The sequence below is a fragment of the Benincasa hispida genome, chromosome 6 (assembly GCF_027475165.1).
Source record: "Benincasa hispida cultivar pf3 chromosome 6, pf3_genome.v1.1, whole genome shotgun sequence".
Classification (NCBI taxonomy): Eukaryota; Viridiplantae; Streptophyta; class Magnoliopsida; order Cucurbitales; family Cucurbitaceae; genus Benincasa; species Benincasa hispida.
The window spans coordinates 9101016-9120265 of NC_143483.1; the positions used below are offsets into that span (position 1 = coordinate 9101016).

Below are 19250 nucleotides of genomic sequence, written 5' to 3' on the forward strand. Positions count from 1 at the left end.
AATCTCCTGGTAGTCTCGTAGTTTGTAAACACTATGTAAACATATTGTTATTAATAAAATAAGTATTTTTTTTATAAGCATTTACTCAATCCAATAAACTAAGATCCGAGATTAGTTATGTAGCTTAAGTATGTATATAGAGACATACAAGTGGATCATGCCTTAAGTAATAACCTAAATGGTCTGTAGTAGATGGATAAAGGAGGGATACCTTATCTTGGCGATAATACGGATACGACCTACTTTGTAGATTTTACAAGTGTTGTAAAGTGCTACAAATGGTCTGATCCTGACCATTCATGTGGAGACATGCGAGCAGGGTATACTATACAAAGAGTTTGTATAAGACCAGACCACGAAATGATTAGTCTCTTTATATAACGCCATTGATAATTGAGACTTACATTTCACTAGAATGACCATAGGAGATATGACCTTAATTTTGAGTGAGTTGGGAATTTCTGCCTATGAGGATGGTCATTTAATTTGTATGGGTGAGAGTGGCCAGATTGCCAACTCAATAAGCTTACCATTTTAGGGATTCATCTAATTGGGGAGCTAAGAACTCGACTACACAAGATGAAATTCACTCCTTCCCCGAAGCATGGGTAAGTAGATAAATTGCTCCTTTAAGGGCTGATTCCGAGTCTTGAACATAGTAGCCACACCCTCTCTTGGGAAGAAAGAACTCAGTCATAGTGGGATTATGACTTATTGTTCATTGGAGGAATCAGTAGTACTTAAGAAGTTAGATGTAACTACAGGGGCAAAACGGTAAATTGGTCTAACTGTAATTACGAGCGATTTGTGAAGGGTCATCATTGAAAGAAATTGGATTTGTGATTTTCACAAGCAACAGAAGAACGATAATTTCAAATTACAATCATGAATAAACAATGCATTTACAGTCGACTTCAAACAAGCGGTTATACAAATAAAATGCAGAAATTACAGCATGAACAACAAATGCACAAAGGGCAAACTATACGAACAATGGCAGAAGCGTCTTCACGCTCCGTTGCGCATGAACGCTCGAACAATAGCGACCATGAACGCTCGATCTACACGACTGCAACACCGCAACGAACACAGCACGAACACTTCACACTCGTCCTCAACGATCGCCTCGGCCACGAACTCCTCAGCAACAACACGGCCTTAACAGCACCACGAACAACCTCCAAAAAATCTCGATGGTGTCGAGTTGAGTCTGATACCACCAATAAGGCGACCTTGATATTCTCAGTGTGAGAATCTAGAAGGTGGCTCTGTTCAGACTTGGTATGAGGCAGACAAAGAAGGAAACACCGATCGCGTACACAACTGGGCAAGTGAGAGATGGCGGAGACCTATCGTATAGGTCGATGCCCAATCGTTTAGATAAAGCTAAGTGATCGTCTAGCAAAATCTATGTGATCGTTTAGCTCGTTCTGTCGCCTACAGATACTACACGATCATTTACTTAGGGCAAGTGATCGTCTAGCAAAACTATGCTATCGTTTAGTAAATACTGCACGATCGTTTAGCTCGCCACTGCACAATCGTCTAGCTCGTCCAACCGTCGTTTAGTAAATCTGAATTTATTTGACGACTTCGTGAGTTTCTTTTGCGCAGAGAGAAAACTCAAAACCTTTTCAATCGTTTAAAAAAAACATTTTTGAAAATAGGAAAACCATTTTCCTTTTTAGCTCACAATTACCATGATTCAATAACCACCCACTAATTTGGTTATTAAAAGAAAACTAATTAATTATCCAATAATTAATATTATTATAAATATTGATTTTAGGTCTAATTTCCTTTATAACACTTATAAACGGAAACAACCACCACAATGCGAAGCTAACACATGTAAGGCATTCATAATGCTTATAAACAGCCTAAGTGTCATGCTCAATGCATTGTCCATTCATTGCTACTTCTTTTATATAACACTTATACAAAACCGCAATGAAACAAGTAAAACATGCTTCCATTCACCCTTAGACTATAACATTTATAATAAAAGGATGATACATGATAATGCTCACTGCATGCAAAATATAACTCTTATATTTCATGATGCATGCGCATGCTTTCAAGTAATTTCTTCATGCTCGATTATAACAATTATAATATATGATGCATGATTAATTGCACAACCTAAGGTGGATTTTTAACTATATGACAAATACTTTGGCATATAAGTATCATACATCACATGTATAAACAATAAAAGTTGATGAACCGGGTAAAATTGCCTTAAAACACAAAAGAAAAGCTAACTATTACAAAGACAAGAAGTCTCCGGTTCAAATAGGCGAACCAGGTCTTGAACCACTCGAACAAAGCATTGCTTCTCCAACCATCGTATATATAGCACCCTGCGATCATTTACACGATAACATAAACATTTTGCTCTATCGCGTACCCACGCTCCCAAAGTTAAATGATCATTTAGCATTTACTATACGATTGTCTAGAAAAATCAAAACAATCATTTAGTTGTTACTACACGGTCGTGTAACTTTACTAAGTGATGAAGCCTGAAGTACACGATCGCTTAGTGCACTCCGCAAAACGCCTGCCTTCTGCGATTGTCTAAGCGACTACAATGTCGCGAAGCACCATCACCTAATCGATCACTTAGCTAGCGCCTCCGTATCGCATACGCATGATCACATAGGTAGTGACTAAGCGATGAAGCTTGCTAACTACACAATCGTCTAGCGCGTGCCTCTGTACTAAACGATGAGCATCACATGCTCCCACTATGATCGTCTACTTCCAACGCCTACTCGATCGCGCAACCAACGCTACACGATATGGTAAACGATTTACCCCATCGTTTAGCATTAGCTAAACGATTGATTAGATAATACTACACAATCGTCTAGAAAAAATATCTAAACGATCGCTTAGTTAAATCCCAATGATCGTTTACCATCCGATCAACGCTTGGTCTTCTTCTTCGTTGAGAACCGCATCGCCATGCACTGAAGCTTCATCACGAACGACTCGATGAACTCAAAAAATTTGAATTACAGACTCGATTGCAATGTTAATTTCGCCCAAAAACATAGGGGCCCTTACAATTAACACTTTGTAATACCGAAAACTTTAACAAAAAGGGAATTTAAACCCAAAAGCTTTAGCAGCGGAAGAATGATAATTCCAAATTATAGTCATGAATAAACAATGCATTTACAGTCGACTTCAAACAAGCGGTTATACAAATAAAATGTAGAAATTACAGCATGAACAACAAATGCACAAAGGGCAAACTATACGAATAAGGTCAGAAGCTTCTCCACGCTCCGTTGCACACGAACGCTCGAACAACAGCGACCACAAACGCTCAATCTACACGACCGTAACACCGCAACGAACACAGCACGAACACTTTGTGCCCGTCCTCAATGATCGCCTCGGCCACAAACTTCTCAGCAACAGCACGACCTCCACAACACCACAAACAACCTCCAGAAAACCTCGACGGTGTCGAGTTGAGTCTGACACCACCAACAAGGCGACCTTGGTATTCTCGGTATGAAAATCCAGAGGGTGAGCTCTGTTCGGACTTGGTATAAGGCAGACGAAAGAGGAAACACCGATCGCGTACACGACTGGGCAAGTGGGAGATGGCGGAGACTTATCGTATAGGTCGATGCCCAATCGTTTGGATAAAGCTAAGCGATCGTCTAGCAAAAGCTATGTGATCGTTTAGCTCGGTCTGTCGCCTACAAACACTACACGATCGTTTACTTAAGGCAAGTGATCGTCTAACAAAACTATGCGATCGTTTAGCTCGCCACTGCACGACCGTTTAGCTCGCCCAGTCGTCGTTTAGTAAATCTGAATTTACTTAACGACTTCGTGAGTTTCTTTTGCGCGGAGAGAAAACTCAAAACCTTTTCAATCGTTTAAGAAAAACATTTTTGAAAATAGGAAAACAATTTTCCTTTTAAACTCACGGTTACCATGATTCAATAACCACCCACTAATTTGGTTATTAAAAGAAAAAGAATTAATTATCTAATAATTAATATTATTATAAATATAAATGATAATCAACGTATCATACTATACTTATAACTTATAGTTTTAATATTTCATCTCACGAAATATATAAACCATAGTTCTTTTTCTATTCCATGGTACTTAATGTAAATCGTATTTACATCAATCCTCCACTAGATATATCTCATACATCAAACCGATTATATCACATATAATCAAAATACCTCTTGTCAATTTGAACATTTCAAATCAACACCAATAATTGATTCTCAACTGAATCCATTAAGCTACCAAGGGGACCTCATGGACCTGTAGCTCGAAGCTCCAACGGTACGTGAATAACTGACTAAACTCTTTAGTCACGGGATCCACCATCCGTTAACTGCCAAACACTTCACTAAAGACCGACAACTAAACTCTCCTTACCACAGATATATTATGTGTTCATCTTAACTAATCAGCAGTGCAACAACCCTTCACAAATCGCTCGTAAGTACAGCTGGGCTAATAACCGTTATGCCCCTGTAGTTACATTTGTCTCCTTAAGTACCACTGATCTCTTTAATGAACATAAGTCATAGTCTTACTATGACTGAGTCTTCTCTTCCAAAGAGAAGTTGTAGCCACTATGTTCAAGCCCCAGAATCAGCTCTTAAGGGAGCAATCTCTCTACTTATCCTTGCTTCGGGAAAGAAGTGAATTCCATATTGTAAATTGAGTTCCTAGCTCCCAGATCAGACAAGTCCCCAAAAAGGTAGGCATGTTGAGTTGGCAATCTGGCCACTCTCACCTATACTAATCAAAGGACCGCCCTCAAAGGCAGGAGATCCCAAAACACTCAAGATTGAGGTCATGTCACCTATGATCGTTTAGGTGAGATGCAAGTCTCTAGTATCAACGACGTTATATACACAGTCTAGTCATCTCGTGGGCCAGGTCTTATACAAACTCTTTGTATAGGACACCCCCGCTCGCACTTCTCCACACGAATGGTTAGGATCTACTATCTGCAATAGTTTACAACACTTGCAAACCTCTACAAAGCGGGTTGTATCCGTAGTGTCACCAGGATCAAGTATCCCATCTTAATCCTTATACTACAAACCTATTTAGGTTATCACATATACATGCTTAAGTTCCCATAAGATAACCAAGAAGCTTTGTTTATTGGATATGAGTAAATGCCAGAATTAAATAACACTTATTTTATTCATTGAACAATGTGTATCTTTACAAAACAACGAGACTCTGGGAAAATTAGGATATCAATCCCAACAATCGCATTGTTGATTGGTTATATGGACATAGAAATATATCTGTAGTGCGAAGAGTGCAACTGTTGGTCTTTAGTGGAGTGTCCGATAGTTAACTGATGGTGAATATCATGATTAAAGAGTTTAGTCAGATATTCACATACCGTTGGAGCTTCAAGCTACAAGTCCAAAAGGTCCCTTTGGTAGCTCAATGGGTTCGAGTTGAGAATCAGATTTTGGGTTAGTTTGAAGTATTCAAATTAACAAAAGGAAATTCAATTATATGTGATAATTGATATGATGTATTTGATACATTATCATTGGAGGAATTAATATAAATGTGATTTATATTAAATACCATAAAATAGAAAAAAGAACTATGGTTTATGTATTTCATATGATGAAATATTAAAACTATAGGTTATAAATATAATATGATAAGTTAGTTATTATATTTATTTATAATATATTAATTATGTGATAAGTAATTATTCTTTTTCTTAATAACCGACTTGAGTGGGAGGTTATTTGCAGTTTATGGTAACTGTGAGATGACGTAAGAAAAATGGTTTTTCAAATCAAATGATGGTGATGATTCATTTTGTATCATCTCACATAAAGAAAAACTATCGAGTAAAAGAGTTTTACTAAACGATAGTATCTTACAGCCTAAACGATCAAGTATCGAGTTTACTATACAATTATTACTCATTGCTACACGATCGAGTAACAAGTCTATATGATGGGCTTCTTCTTACTACACGATTGAGTATCAAGTCTATACAATAGACTTCTTTCTTCTCACACTTACTCGATCGTTTACCTCATTCATTCCTCTAACCAAAGTCATACAGAAACCACAACACCTGGATTCTCACACCGAGAATACCAAGGTAACCTTTTGTGGTTGTGTTCAGTTCTGTTTGAGAGTTGAGGTTCATCCAGTTGATCGTTGAGATCAAGTTTTGACCGTTGCGTTTGAGATGTGTTGTTGGACGCGTTGCTGAACGAACAAGGGATACTTAAAGAAAGATTCTTCAAAGGTATTGCATACTCTATCTCTTGTTTGTTCTTAAAAGAAACATGTAATTTACTCGTTATGCATAATATGTTCTTGTTTACTGTAATTGTTTGTGTTCTTTCTCAAGAGAGTTTGGAATGATCTGCTTTCACTCACTGGTTTTCTATTTAGAATTCCTTCATGAACAAGGGTTGAAATCTATGTTCCATGAAACTCTAGTTGAATTCATGGTCAAAGATCGACTTGGGAGCGAAAAAAATAGCAAAATAAGAACGGTATGAAAATTTCATTTTTCTGGGTCTAGGGCACAATACAATCGCATTGTTTGCATGATGCGGTCGCACTAAAGCAACTTTTTCCCTAAATTTGCCTACAACATTACAACATTGCTCAGGTAATCTCAAAATACTCCTCATTCACTTCAAAACGTCATCAAAATTACCCAAATTACTCATAAAAGATGTAATAACTTATCTTGACTAACTTAGGACTTCCTTGGGCTTTAATAATGCATCATATACACACTTTTAAGATGAATTAACCATAATTTAAAGACAAAAACGTGCAAAATATGACATTTATCAATGACGGAATCCACGTTAAAAAAAAAAGAGAAATGTCAATCCATAAAGGTTTAGATTGATCAGTCGAGTTAATGAATATATACCAATCAAAAAAATATTGAGTTAGATATGGACTGACACCCTGTAACCTTGAGTGCCAAAAATGTCCTTAATACCACCGTCGTTAAATGTAATTGTAGACATGAGTCAAAGGACAAACTTATAAATAGTTTTATTTGACATCTTAATGGGGAGAGTAAGTAATTTTCGAAAGAGAGAACCGACCTTACTTCTTTTTGTGATTGATTGAATTAGTCACTCTTTATACTAGTTTAAGCATCAAAGTATAGCAAACTCAGCATAACACCAGTGTAAGGATTACTTACTCAAGTCGGCTCAAAGAATATTAAGATTAGACCAAGGGGAAGTGGACTAGAAGTCAAGGTCATTGGAAACCTATAACAAAAGCTAAGGCGGACGAGTTTTGAGTGCCAACAAGAGTACAACTACCAAAATTATACTTTAACCTAAAATACAATTAAAAATTAGGAGTAAAATACTTTCTTAAACAATTAGGTTACTCCATACCCAATAAAAACAAGGTCAATCGTTAATGAGAGTAAAATGAAAATTATATTTAGAAAGTCGGTCGTCCATGAAAATGACGGATTATATATGACGGCCACAACCACTACCATGCTCTTCGACTTTAAAGATGAGAAATAAAAATAAAGTCAAAACAAAAGTTATATTTTCTTTCATAAAATATCTTTCTTTAGGCTTAAAAATAGATTTTTTCTTTTTAGAAATAAATAATTTCCATGTTCATCAACCTGCCTTCCAAAAATTCTAAAATTCACTAAACGAGAATTTCTGGGAATCAAAAACGAAATTCAACTTTCCATAAATCGTATTGACTAAAAAGGGTTCTCAAAATTTCCGAAAATCTTCAAGATTATGTTTCAAAAACACCATCCATCTAGGTTTCAGAAACATGCTCTGTTTTCTCTTCATAAAACAGAGGAACCAATTTCAAAAGTTATCTCACGGATGAAGCTATTGTCCAATACCCAGTTTTCTTTTCCTGTTAATGAACACTTGTACAACATTTTGGTTGTTCTTTTTAAAGCATTATTGGTCTTGTTCTGTGCTCTGTTCCCACTCCTCCTCGGCTACTTCAGGTACTTCAAAACCTCCAACCACAAACAGCCTCTGTTTGAAGAAAATTGTGATGAAGCTTTACAAGAAAGTTTCAATCATAATGAAATTGAAACGCCCTTTTCAGCTTTAAGCTTTCGGTTTCCAACTTACGAAGAATTTTTGACAAATAGAGAGAATGTTGATTCAGTCAGATCCGATACTTCAAACGAAAGCGATTTTCTTGAAGAACACTGCTCGATTCCTTCCAATCCTGATCCAAATTTCAGTCTTCATCCCAAAGAAGTCTCAGAAAATGTTTCTCCAAATGGTTTGGATTGCACCAATGATGTCAGAATCGAAGACGATAATGGGTTTGACGAATTTGATGACTCTATCGAAGCTAGTAAAATTGAAGACTCTGCTGAAATCGAGTCAGAAGATGATAACTTTATAAAAGCTTTACAAATTCAGATTATGAAAGCCAAAGCCGACGCCAAAGCCAAATCTGTTCTGCCATCAATTCCCGAAGAATCAGAGTACCCAATAACAAATGAAAACGATTTAAAGCCATGGAAGAAAGAAGAAAGCTTCAATCATAGAGACTCAATAAAAGAACTCCACATATTCCACAAGCTATACATAGAAAAGATGCGAAAGTACGACACCTTAAATCACCAAAACACGTACGCAAAAGGTCAGTTCTAGTCGTAACGAAATTCCGTTTCGATAATTGAATGAATCTTGACCCAAGTAGAATTTTACAGAGTTGAGAAGGATGCAATCGAAGGAGTCGGTGGAATCAGTTTTATCGAGAGGGTTTTGTGGGTGTAAGCCAGATAAGAAAACAGGGGAAACCAGAGGAATTGATGAGGAACTGGAGTTGGTGTATGTAATGCAATTATGGGTTTCTTGGGAGTTTATTGTGTGGCAGTACAAGAAAACCTTGGAGATTTATGGCAGAGAAGGTTATGGAGGTTGCATATTCAATGAAGTCGCTGAGAAATTTGAGCATTTTCAAGTGATGATTCAGAGATTTATGGAGAATGAATCGTTTGATGAAGGATCCAGAGTTGAATGTTATGTTAGAAATCGACTTGCTAGGAGAAAGCTTCTGCAAGTCCCTCTCGTCAAACGTGAGTCAAATGGTATTTCCTTTAGCTCTAACCCGAGTTTAATTTTATTTTAATTCATAATCTTCAAAATATAACCTTTTATTCTTGAGATTTTTAATTTTTCACTAAATAATCATTTTAAATCCTTCATCTTCTTAATTGAAATTTTAATATGGTTTAAAAAAATAGTAAAAATTATTTAATTATATTTTTTTATTTTTTAAAATTAATAAATAAATATTAAAAACCATAAAATTTAAGGATTAGATTGAAATGAAACTTTAAACTTATGAATTATAACCTTTCAAAACCTATACACCAAATAAAAACTAAATAGAAAATATAAAGACCAAAAGGTACAAAAAAAAATATCCATTTATAAAAATGTTGCAATATTACTCAACTCCTCATTAATTTTTTAAAAATATAATTGCAATGTAAATTTGATAGAATAGTAGATAATAATTGGGATATAGAATGATATGATGATGACCTAAAACGAAAAATGATGTCAAAATAAAGCCATATCACACTCGTTTTAGGTCACAATTCATATCCAAAATCCTATAAAAAAAATTTATTGCAAGGTTAGTTTTGAAACATTTACAAAAAAAAAAAAAGAAAAAAAAAAAAAGAAATGTAACACTGTAACTTTTGAAATAATACAAGTATTTTTTGAAACAAATGACAATACATTATAAAATACACGAGTTTCTCTTCTCATTGTGATTTATTTTTATTGATTAGATGAAATCCATGTTTATCTAATACATTACGTATATATAGTTTGCAACCGAAGGAAGCTAACTATTTGTAAATTTGCCTTTGATGGTAGAAGATGAAGTGAAAAACAATAAGAACAAAGGAGGAACAGAAGAAGATGACAAGGAAAATGCAGTTAAAATCGATAGGCTTATAAAGATACAACAAGAATCCATAAGAATCTTGTGGCAGTTCATTGAAGCAGACAAACTTGTTCATATATCAACTTTAAAGTGTTGTTTAGAAGCAAAACAAGAATGTACAAGTCCTTCACATTCCAAGATTCAAACACAAATTCTTTTACACCTCCAAAAAGTTTGTTTTTTTTCCCATTAAACTTCATAGTTGCATTCAAGTTCTTATCATTCATTAAATTACTTAGATAGAAACATTAATTTTTTTTGTTCTTTTTGCAGAAAGAGAGAAAATTGAGGAAGATAGTAAAGAGAAAAAAGTGCATGTTGAAGAATTGCAAAGAGGATATAGAAGAAGATGACCCAAATGATGATGAACTTTGCTTCTTAACAATGGTGGATTTGAAGTTGGTGTCGAGGATGTTAAATATGAAGAGGATTACAAGAAACCAGCTTAGTTGGTGTCACCATAAATTGAGTTGCATTACTTTTCCAAATGGGAAGATTGAAATACGGCCTTCTTCATTTCTCTTTTCTTCCTCTTAAGTTTTGTTTTGCTTTTGTATTTTTAATATATATAAGCCTAGATTAGCAAGTTTTTGAGTTAATGTCATTTATGTTTGAATTGTAAAAGGAAAGTTAGCTGCTAGAGAAAGTTATTAAAAGCTTCAAAAGGGTAGGTTCTGTTTTTTTGTAACCAAACTTTGTAGGGGCTATATGACATTAGTATTCTTTTTTCTCTGCTTTTTACTTTTTGAGTTTAATCATTTGAGGTAATGTGTATGTTTGATTTCTATTAGAGTTATCCATTTTACCTATGGTCGGGTTCTATGGGAACCCACTTTGAATGGGATAGAAGATTCTTGATTGCAAGTAGAATAGAAGAGGGAGCGAGGAACATTTTTCTCTACGAGCAACATGGGGACGAGGCTTATATTCCTTGACTGTAGTCTAGTCATCGCTCACTCCCTCTTAATTTCTATCTTTCTAAACCTCTTTGTTCTATGTTTTATCCCCGTTCATAAAGGTTAATTTAGTTTAATTTAAGTTTTTAGTCCTAGAAACTTTGAAGCATTAAACCTATCGTCTATCCAGTTTTCTACATATAGCTCTTTACATTAGATAGATCATTTTAGTGCTTTTTCAATAGATGATTTTTGTGACCAATGTGACTTTTTAAATAGTATTACAGCTCATTAGAGGTTTTTATGACCATTTGGATAGATGATTTTATGACAAATAAATTTTGTATTGATTTGGATAGAATTTGAATTTGTCAAATTAGAATATTATTGTATTTATTATTAAATTTTATAATGTTTTATTTAAATGAAAATTATATTGAAAATGCTCCCTTTAAAAAATTAGAAAATAAGGAAGTGTTTAAAAAAAAAAAAACAAAAAACAAAAAGGGATGTCAAGAATGGGATTCGAACCCATGCCCTTTCGGACCAGTACCTGAAACTGGCGCCTTAGACCAACTCGGCCATCTTGACATAGCACGATACCCAAAATGTTTGTATATTTAATTAATTGTTTACGAATACAAAAAAACTTTAGGCACTTAGTTGGGTTAGTTTGTGTTAGGTGCAAATTTACAAAATTAGAAGGAACCAATTTTTTTAGTTGGAGAATCTCATATTAGAAAATTTGGTGCTGGAAATCTCATTTATGTATTCCAACCTTGTATTTTGGGTTTTGACCTCAAGAGGGCACCCATGTTTTTGGAGGAAGTGAGGAGATAGACCAATGTAGGTTAGATGGACATCCACACGTGCCGCAATCGGTCGGATGAAGCCCATTGATTAATTTTAAAACGTCTATAAAAGGCGAGACTTTCAGCAGTTCGTAATACACATAATTCATTTTCTAAATTCTCTCTTCATTTTCCTCGGTAATGGTACATTTCCGATGTTTTCATTTGGCTGTTTTATCCTAGGGACGACGTGGAAATCTTCAGACCTGCTTGCAAATTTGGACAGAGCCGCAAAACGTCTTAAAGAGAGCGAGCTCCATAGCTCAGCCTTAACGAGTTTCTATTTTGTAGATTTTGTTCTTCGCCTAATCGTTGTGCCTTGGCGATTTACTATTCGTCGTTCTGAGGGTCCTGCCGTTTCCAACCGTTTGAAGTTACTTTTTATTAACCTTGATAAAATAATAATAATAAGTTTCGTTTTAAAAAAATCTAATGCAAATATGTTTTTCAAAATTTATAAAAGGAAAATGAATAGATATTTTCATAAAAGAAAAAAAGGTTAACAACAATAAACTAGCGGTAAATATTAATTTTAAGATTTATTAAAAGTATACAGACCACAATAAAACAAGTTTCAAGATACATGAATAAAATGGTCAACATGACCATAATAAATTAGTTTAGTGTTTGTACTATAAACCTAGCATAGATTCTTCAATTTAAACTCTTAAAAAAGTATTTTCTTAACTATTGAAAAATTATAATTAAAATTTTCAATAAATAGAATTATTAGTTTTGCACGTAATATATGAGTGAACTTCCATTTTTTTAAGATATCCATTACTTTTAAAAAAATATTAGACATAAAATTACAAATTAGTAGACTAATCGAAATTCTTTACCTACATGAGAGTTACGACTTAAGGACTTAAGTTGAATTTTTTAAAATGTGTAACTCTACATACACAACTCTAAATAGAGAAGTGGTTAAATCACTAGTGAGTCCATAATTATATGGAGACTTTAACACTTCTCCTCACTTGTAGCTTGAAAATTTGTTGAAAACTCATAAGATCTTCTACTTTGATACAATCTTAAATCATCAATTAGTCAAAAAGGATAAACTTATGAATTTTAATAAATTTAATTATATCAATACTTTAAAAAAAAATGCGAAGAAAGATATGTAAATTTAAAAAACTTAGAACCAAAATCGGAATTGCCATGGAGAGAGGTAAATTAGCTTGAAATCATAACGTCAACAGAGTTTGTAAAAAGACTACATATTGGCCTAAATGCTTGTTGCTTGTATAGATTTGGAATGAAATAAATTTAGATGATGCTTTTGTGTTAACATAAGGTACCAATCTTCAATTCCAATGGTAGAACACTTCCAAATATCCTTTTTCACCATGTACTATGCTGAATACTCTCTCTGGTCTAAACTTATCTCAACCATTATTGACAGTAAAACTATAATCCCCCAACTCAGAGATTAATCCTTTTTTTTTTTTTAATTAGCGAAAAGAGAATTGGTTGATCTTTGATGGTTGGTTATGGACCATGTAAGCTTGACAGTTCCATAGAGCTTCCATGGACGAAGAGGATATATAAACTATATACGCAGTGTATCTCAAAAACCCTCTTCTCAGAAAGAGCCTTCCATTACTGAGTGGAGCTGTTGCCAAACCTAGTGCCCATTTGCTCTCTAATCTCTTCTCTTTCAATTGGGTTGTTGGGTAACACTTCCAGTTATCGCCTCTCTCAGTTTTCCTATCTCATTGTCTCTGATTTTGCTGCATCTGTTGAGATTTCATCTTCAGGTTAGTAATTTGTCTTAATGGGGGCATTTAAAATTACCTCTTTGCTTCTTTATTAATTCAATGGAGATTTGTGAGTGAGGAACCATTTGGAAATTGTGAAATTAGTCTTCCTATGCTACCTTGGATGATTTTATTATCCGTTTGGTCTTGAAATTTGCTTTATTTACTTCTAAATTTATTGCTTAGAAATGCAAGTTCTGGCATGTAATACTCCGCAACTGCGAATGGTGGCAAAATCTGGTGTTTCGACTTCGACCCATTTCTTGGGAAGGAGAGAACTGTGCTTTGATAGTGTGTCTTCTGTATGCTCTTCTTCCCAGCCCTCTACTTCAAATCCCAGCATTTCCGAATTCATTTCCATTAGAAGGTTGTTTTTCTCTCCTTTTTACTCTGTGCTACTGCATCGTCTGATCAAAATCTTTGTTCATCTTTTACACATTGATTTTCATTTAGGTGTTTTACTTCTGAGTTTTGTTGTTGGTTGTTGGTTTTGGACTTTGTGTGAAGCTCTGTAATTAGTTTAGTTGATTATTCAGGAGTGCTGATGATGACTCTGGGGATCTTGCTTCTGTAGTGAGCAGAAAATTTCTCTTCACAACTCGTCGGCGGACGTTATTTGCTAGTTTGTTTCTGAGTTTGTGGCCTTATCCTTCTAGGTACTTGACTACTTGTCTCACTATTTCAGCTTTATGCTCTACTTAGTGAACTTGGATTTAGTTCTTCTAGACTGGCCTCAACTTGTCATGTAATCTTCTGTCACGGATGAAATATCCTTGATCGCAACGGTGACATTGTTCATTTTTTGTATGTGAAAATGAAATGTTGGGTTAAATAGCAAACTTGTTAAATTTCGAAACTGAAAGCATGTACAAATCTTCCCTCTCAACTTGAAATGTGCAAATTTCTGATCTGGGGGTTCTAAGAAGCATAATTGTTAATTTACTACACCAAGTGGCTTTTATGGCTTTGTTTAGCGGCTTATACTTTGTTACACTTATGAGAAAATAACTTATTTATAACCAAGTTGTGTAGTGTATTTACAGCTCAAGCTTTGGGCGATCCATCTGTAACCATAGATGAAGTAACTCCCACTATTTCACCTTCTGGAACCCTTTTCCCTACAGAGGTTCTTTCTTCTCACTAGATACTTATATTTGCTTTCTTTCCACTTGATTTGTTTTGGAACTTTATTGCACTGTTGTTATTTATCATGGTGTGTGAATGAGAAATATGTGATTGACAGGAAAGAATTGTCGAATTGTTTGAGAAAAATACATACTCCGTTGTCAACATTTTCGACGTGACTTTGCGTCCTCAACTCAACGTAACTGGTATGGTTGAGGTAATTGGCAATAAAACTATGTTTAATGTTGTTTTAGCAACTATGACACATTACGAATTTGCATGTCCCAAGCCGTTTGTTATGGCTCCTTTTTTGATAGTCTTCATAATTACCATGCCCATTCGTAGATTCCTGAAGGAAATGGGTCCGGAGTAGTGTGGGATGATCAAGGACATATAGTAACAAATTATCATGGTGAGTGCTTTTAACGACCTAGTGAAATGGTCTCCACATACAACTAGAAACAACAATACATTGAATGACTTCATAAAAGATCATCTGAAATTTGCAATGTAGTTTTACCAAAATATGACATTTCTAATGCCAAGCCTAGTATTCACCTAATAAACCTTAGACTGTCATTTCAAAAAGAAGTGCAAAATTCCCTCATAACTTTTCTTTTTTATTACTAAACAGTAATTGCAAGTACCCTTGCAAGAAATCCGAGCGCTGGGCAGGTTGTTGCACGAGTTAATATTCTAGCATCTGATGGGTGAGGACACTTGAAGTTAGACCAATATACTACTGTGATAAACAACACGTATCTGTTTCCTCAAATTTCTAAATCTTTGAATAGGATACAAAAGAATTTTGAAGGCAAGCTTGTTGGTGCAGACCGCACGAAGGATCTTGCTGTTCTGAAGGTAAGGCTTTTCAACTTTAAATTTTCTCCAAGAATTTCCACTTTTGGATGAGTATTGTATCTCTATTCAAGTTTGGATTGAGTACTTTTCTTTTAAAGGAATTAAACGAATTTTTAATGCTGACACCGGTTTATTTGGATTTTAGATTTATTAGCTCTAACGTCAACAATCGATGCATACGTTTAGGTTTATTAGTTCAAGCATTTATGATTTATTTGATAACATGGGCATGCCAATAAGAGGAGTAGCTCATCTATCTTATAAAGAGGGTGAGACCCCTTAATTTTTTTAGTCTGAAATCTTCCATATGCTTTCTCAAAATGGTGCCTCTTTAGGTTTATGATTTTTAAATCAGATCTCTATTTATTTTTTTGACCAAGGGCCTATTTGGGCTTGATGGCTCTAATACCATATATCATAAAATCAATTGGCAATGAAAGGACTATCTTGGGTGTGAGACCCCTTTATTTTTTTAAGGTGAGATCCTTAACATGCTCCCTCAAGATGGTGCATCGTTGGGTCATTTTTAGATTGGATTCCAACTTTTTTGGGACCGAATGGCCCCCATTGTTTTTCAAGTCTAACTAAAAATGAGATAATCTCTGTCTCCTTGCAGGTGGATGCCTCAAACGATTTATTGAGGCCAATCAAGGTGGGGAAGTCATCTTCTCTTAAAGTGGGACAACAGTGCTTGGCAATTGGAAATCCATTTGGTTTTGATCATACTCTCACAGTTGGAGTCATTAGTGGACTAAATCGCGACATTTTTAGTCAGACTGGTGTCACCATCGGGGGTGGAATTCAAACAGACGCAGCTATCAATCCTGGGAATAGGTTAGTCTAAGATTCATCCTAAAATGAATTCCCCCACATTCATTCTTTCTTTAGGAAAATCTTGTCTTCCGTATTATTCCTTTCTTTAATTGTTGAATGTGTTACTTACCACTATATGTATTTAATTTTGACATTAAGGAGCTCAAGTTTTCCTGTATCTTTGACAGTGGAGGTCCTCTACTTGATTCGAAAGGAAACTTAGTTGGCATCAATACTGCTATTTTTACTCAAACAGGTACTTCTCCTGCCAAGTATCAGTTCACCATCAATGCTTAATTCAATATTTATAACACTCAGTTGCATCCTGGCTGCAACAACTGGGTAGCTGTTGCGATTTTCACATTTACCTCGTCCTACTCTTCAACGATGCCATTTGGAATGTGATTAACATTACTCTGTACTATTATGGTTGCAGGAACATCAGCTGGTGTCGGTTTTGCAATCCCATCTTCAACTGTAATCAAGATTGTACCTCAGTTGATCCAATTTGGTAGAGTAAGTGATCTTGCTTTCTAGTGAATTAAGGTGTAAGATTAAGGTGAAGTTAGAGTTTAGTCCTTAAACTTTTCATGTTTGTATCTAGTAAGTTCATGGACTTTAAAATGAACTTTAAAAAGTATCTTATAGGTCTCTAAGCTTATAATTTTAAAATTGAAGTTTTTATCTAATAGGACATTCAACTTTTAATTTTTTGTTCCATAGGTTTGTGAATTATAAAAAATATCGAATAGGTCAATAACCTATTAGATGCAAAATTGGAAGCTGGAGCCTTATTAGACATAGAATTAAATATTTATGAACTTATTAGACACTTTTTTAAAAAATTAAGGGACCAATTAGATACAATATTGAAAGTTTTCGAATAAGTTGAAAGACTTATTTGATACAAACTTAAAAGTTCAAGAACTAAACTTGTATTTTTAACTTAATGGTTAATTTGGTTGCTATACAAGATTATAAGATGTGTGTATTTGTTTCTGAAGCCAGCCTATATTTTTAGTTAGTTATGTTAGCTTGCTTCTTTTAACAGTCAGATTCTACCTTTACTTTATACGGTGTAAACCATTATAAACCATTACAAAGGCTCTAAACCATTCATGATCAAGATTCTGGGTTTTCATACAGGTCGTGCGGGCTGGCATAAATGTAGATTTTGCTCCTGACCTAATCGCAAATCAACTCAACGTTCGTGATGGAGCTCTAATTCTGCAGGTAGACTCTCCCCAGACTAATTTCATCTTCTTCATTATTATTCTTTACCTTCTAACATGTATCAAGTAATTCTCTTTAAGATTATTTATAGCCTTTTTATTTTTGGCTTTTACTCCTTAGGTTCATGCAAATAGTCCTGCAGCCGAAGCCGGACTTTTGCCCACCACCAGAGGTTTTGCAGGTAATATAGTACTTGGGGATATCATTGCTGCCATCGATAATAAGCCGGTATGCCCCTTTTCTTTCCCAAAAAATGTTGTATTTCCAGCCGCTGCATTAAACAGGGAGAACATTTCTGTATAAGGGCATGAACAATGAAATGTCCCTCCATAATATTTAAGAAAGTTGCCATTGTTTCTTAAAGATATACGGTTTTCACATCTGTTTACAGGTAAAGAATAAAGCAGAATTGTACAAGTTATTGGATGAGTACAACGCAGGAGACAAAGTTATTTTGAAGATAAAGAGAGGAGGGCAAACTTTGGACCTGCCATTGATATTAGAAGAAAGTCGGTAGAAAATTCTTCAATAACACGATAACTCTTTTGACATTCTACTCAGATCAAATGAAGAAGAAGATTAAACGGAGCAATGGAAGCAAAGCAAAGCTTGAGGTAAAATGAGTGATCTTTTGTCATAAAACCAAAGCTTTCCATGAAAATTGCTGAGTTGCTGTGAGATAATTTGAATTGTTTTGTCTGAGTTGCATATTTTATATTATAACAGCAAGCCTGAAATGTGGTGAGTTCTCATGGGGGTGGATTCAACTTTTGAACGTGATGCCTTGATGGTAAGGGAGAGATGGAAGAATCAAATTTGAACGTGATGCCTTGATGGTAAGGGAGAGATGGAAGAATCAAATATTAGCTTTTGTTAGAATTGATGTAAATGTTTATGTAAAGATTAACTGTCACTGATTAATCCGATTCCCATGATGGATTCAATTCAAGAGTCGATATGTGCTTCTGTAATCTTGCTTAACTACTTCATCTGCCCTGTTTTTGCTCTTTATCTGCTCTGTTTGTTGTTCTGGAATTATTACATGAATATCATTTGTAAAGTGCTCAAGTAACAAATTTTTTTAATCTTTTGTTACTTTAACATTGAAATATGAATACAAAAAAGTTGGGTTTAATCAGTGTGTAAACTTTTTTTGGGTAAACTGATTTATGAGGTATCTTTATAAGTAGTTTCCGTTGATGAATCGAACCGATGTAAATTTCTTGTTTGGTTTTATACTTTAAATGCATTTTTCTTAGTATTATAATTGTTTTTGAATGATTAAAAATATGTTTTAAATTAGCGAGTGATTATTCTCACACGTTACAACATAGTTATCCTATAATAAACTTAAACAAAATAACCTCTTACGTATGATATTTGGCGTATCTCTTAGATGCCAAATTTGTTTAGGCCATCAATTTTTGAATTTACAAAAATTAAAGTTGGCTTAATCAAAGATGAAGGTGGATGACTTCCAAAGATGATCCACCAACAAAAATGGATTTCAATCAGTGATGTACTAAAGTGAATGTTAAATCTTCCTCCTAATTTTATTTGTTTACGTGAAAGAATGTCAATACCATCATATGATGATGTTTACAAACTAAAGTGATCTAACCCGGATATTTTTCACAATTATTCCTTTTTTTTAAGAAAAGAAATAAATTTTCTTGATGAATAAAATAACAATGTAAGCAGTTCGATTTTTTTTC

The 19250-nt window shown here is 34.6% G+C and overlaps 1 protein-coding gene and 1 non-coding gene across 2 annotated transcripts; one reads left to right on the plus strand and one right to left on the minus strand.

The window, feature by feature from the left end:
- Window positions 1-11399: 11399 nt before the first annotated feature.
- Window positions 11400-11480, minus strand: TRNAL-CAG (transfer RNA leucine (anticodon CAG)). Its single transcript has one exon. It is a non-coding gene; the product is annotated as a tRNA-Leu (tRNA).
- A 1701-nt stretch (window positions 11481-13181) lies between these two features.
- On the plus strand, window positions 13182-18506 carry DEG8 (Trypsin family protein with PDZ domain-containing protein). Its single transcript, XM_039033242.2, has 15 exons — window positions 13182-13503; window positions 13690-13870; window positions 14040-14159; window positions 14536-14629; window positions 14747-14845; window positions 14974-15040; window positions 15263-15338; window positions 15423-15489; window positions 16106-16323; window positions 16491-16558; window positions 16739-16818; window positions 17449-17535; window positions 17656-17763; window positions 17927-18149; window positions 18262-18506. The coding sequence occupies exons 2-14, from the start codon at window positions 13692-13694 to the stop codon at window positions 18050-18052; spliced, it is 1389 nt and encodes a 462-aa protein (XP_038889170.1). The 5' UTR covers window positions 13182-13503; window positions 13690-13691; the 3' UTR covers window positions 18053-18149; window positions 18262-18506.
- The last annotated feature ends 744 nt before the right edge of the window (window positions 18507-19250 follow it).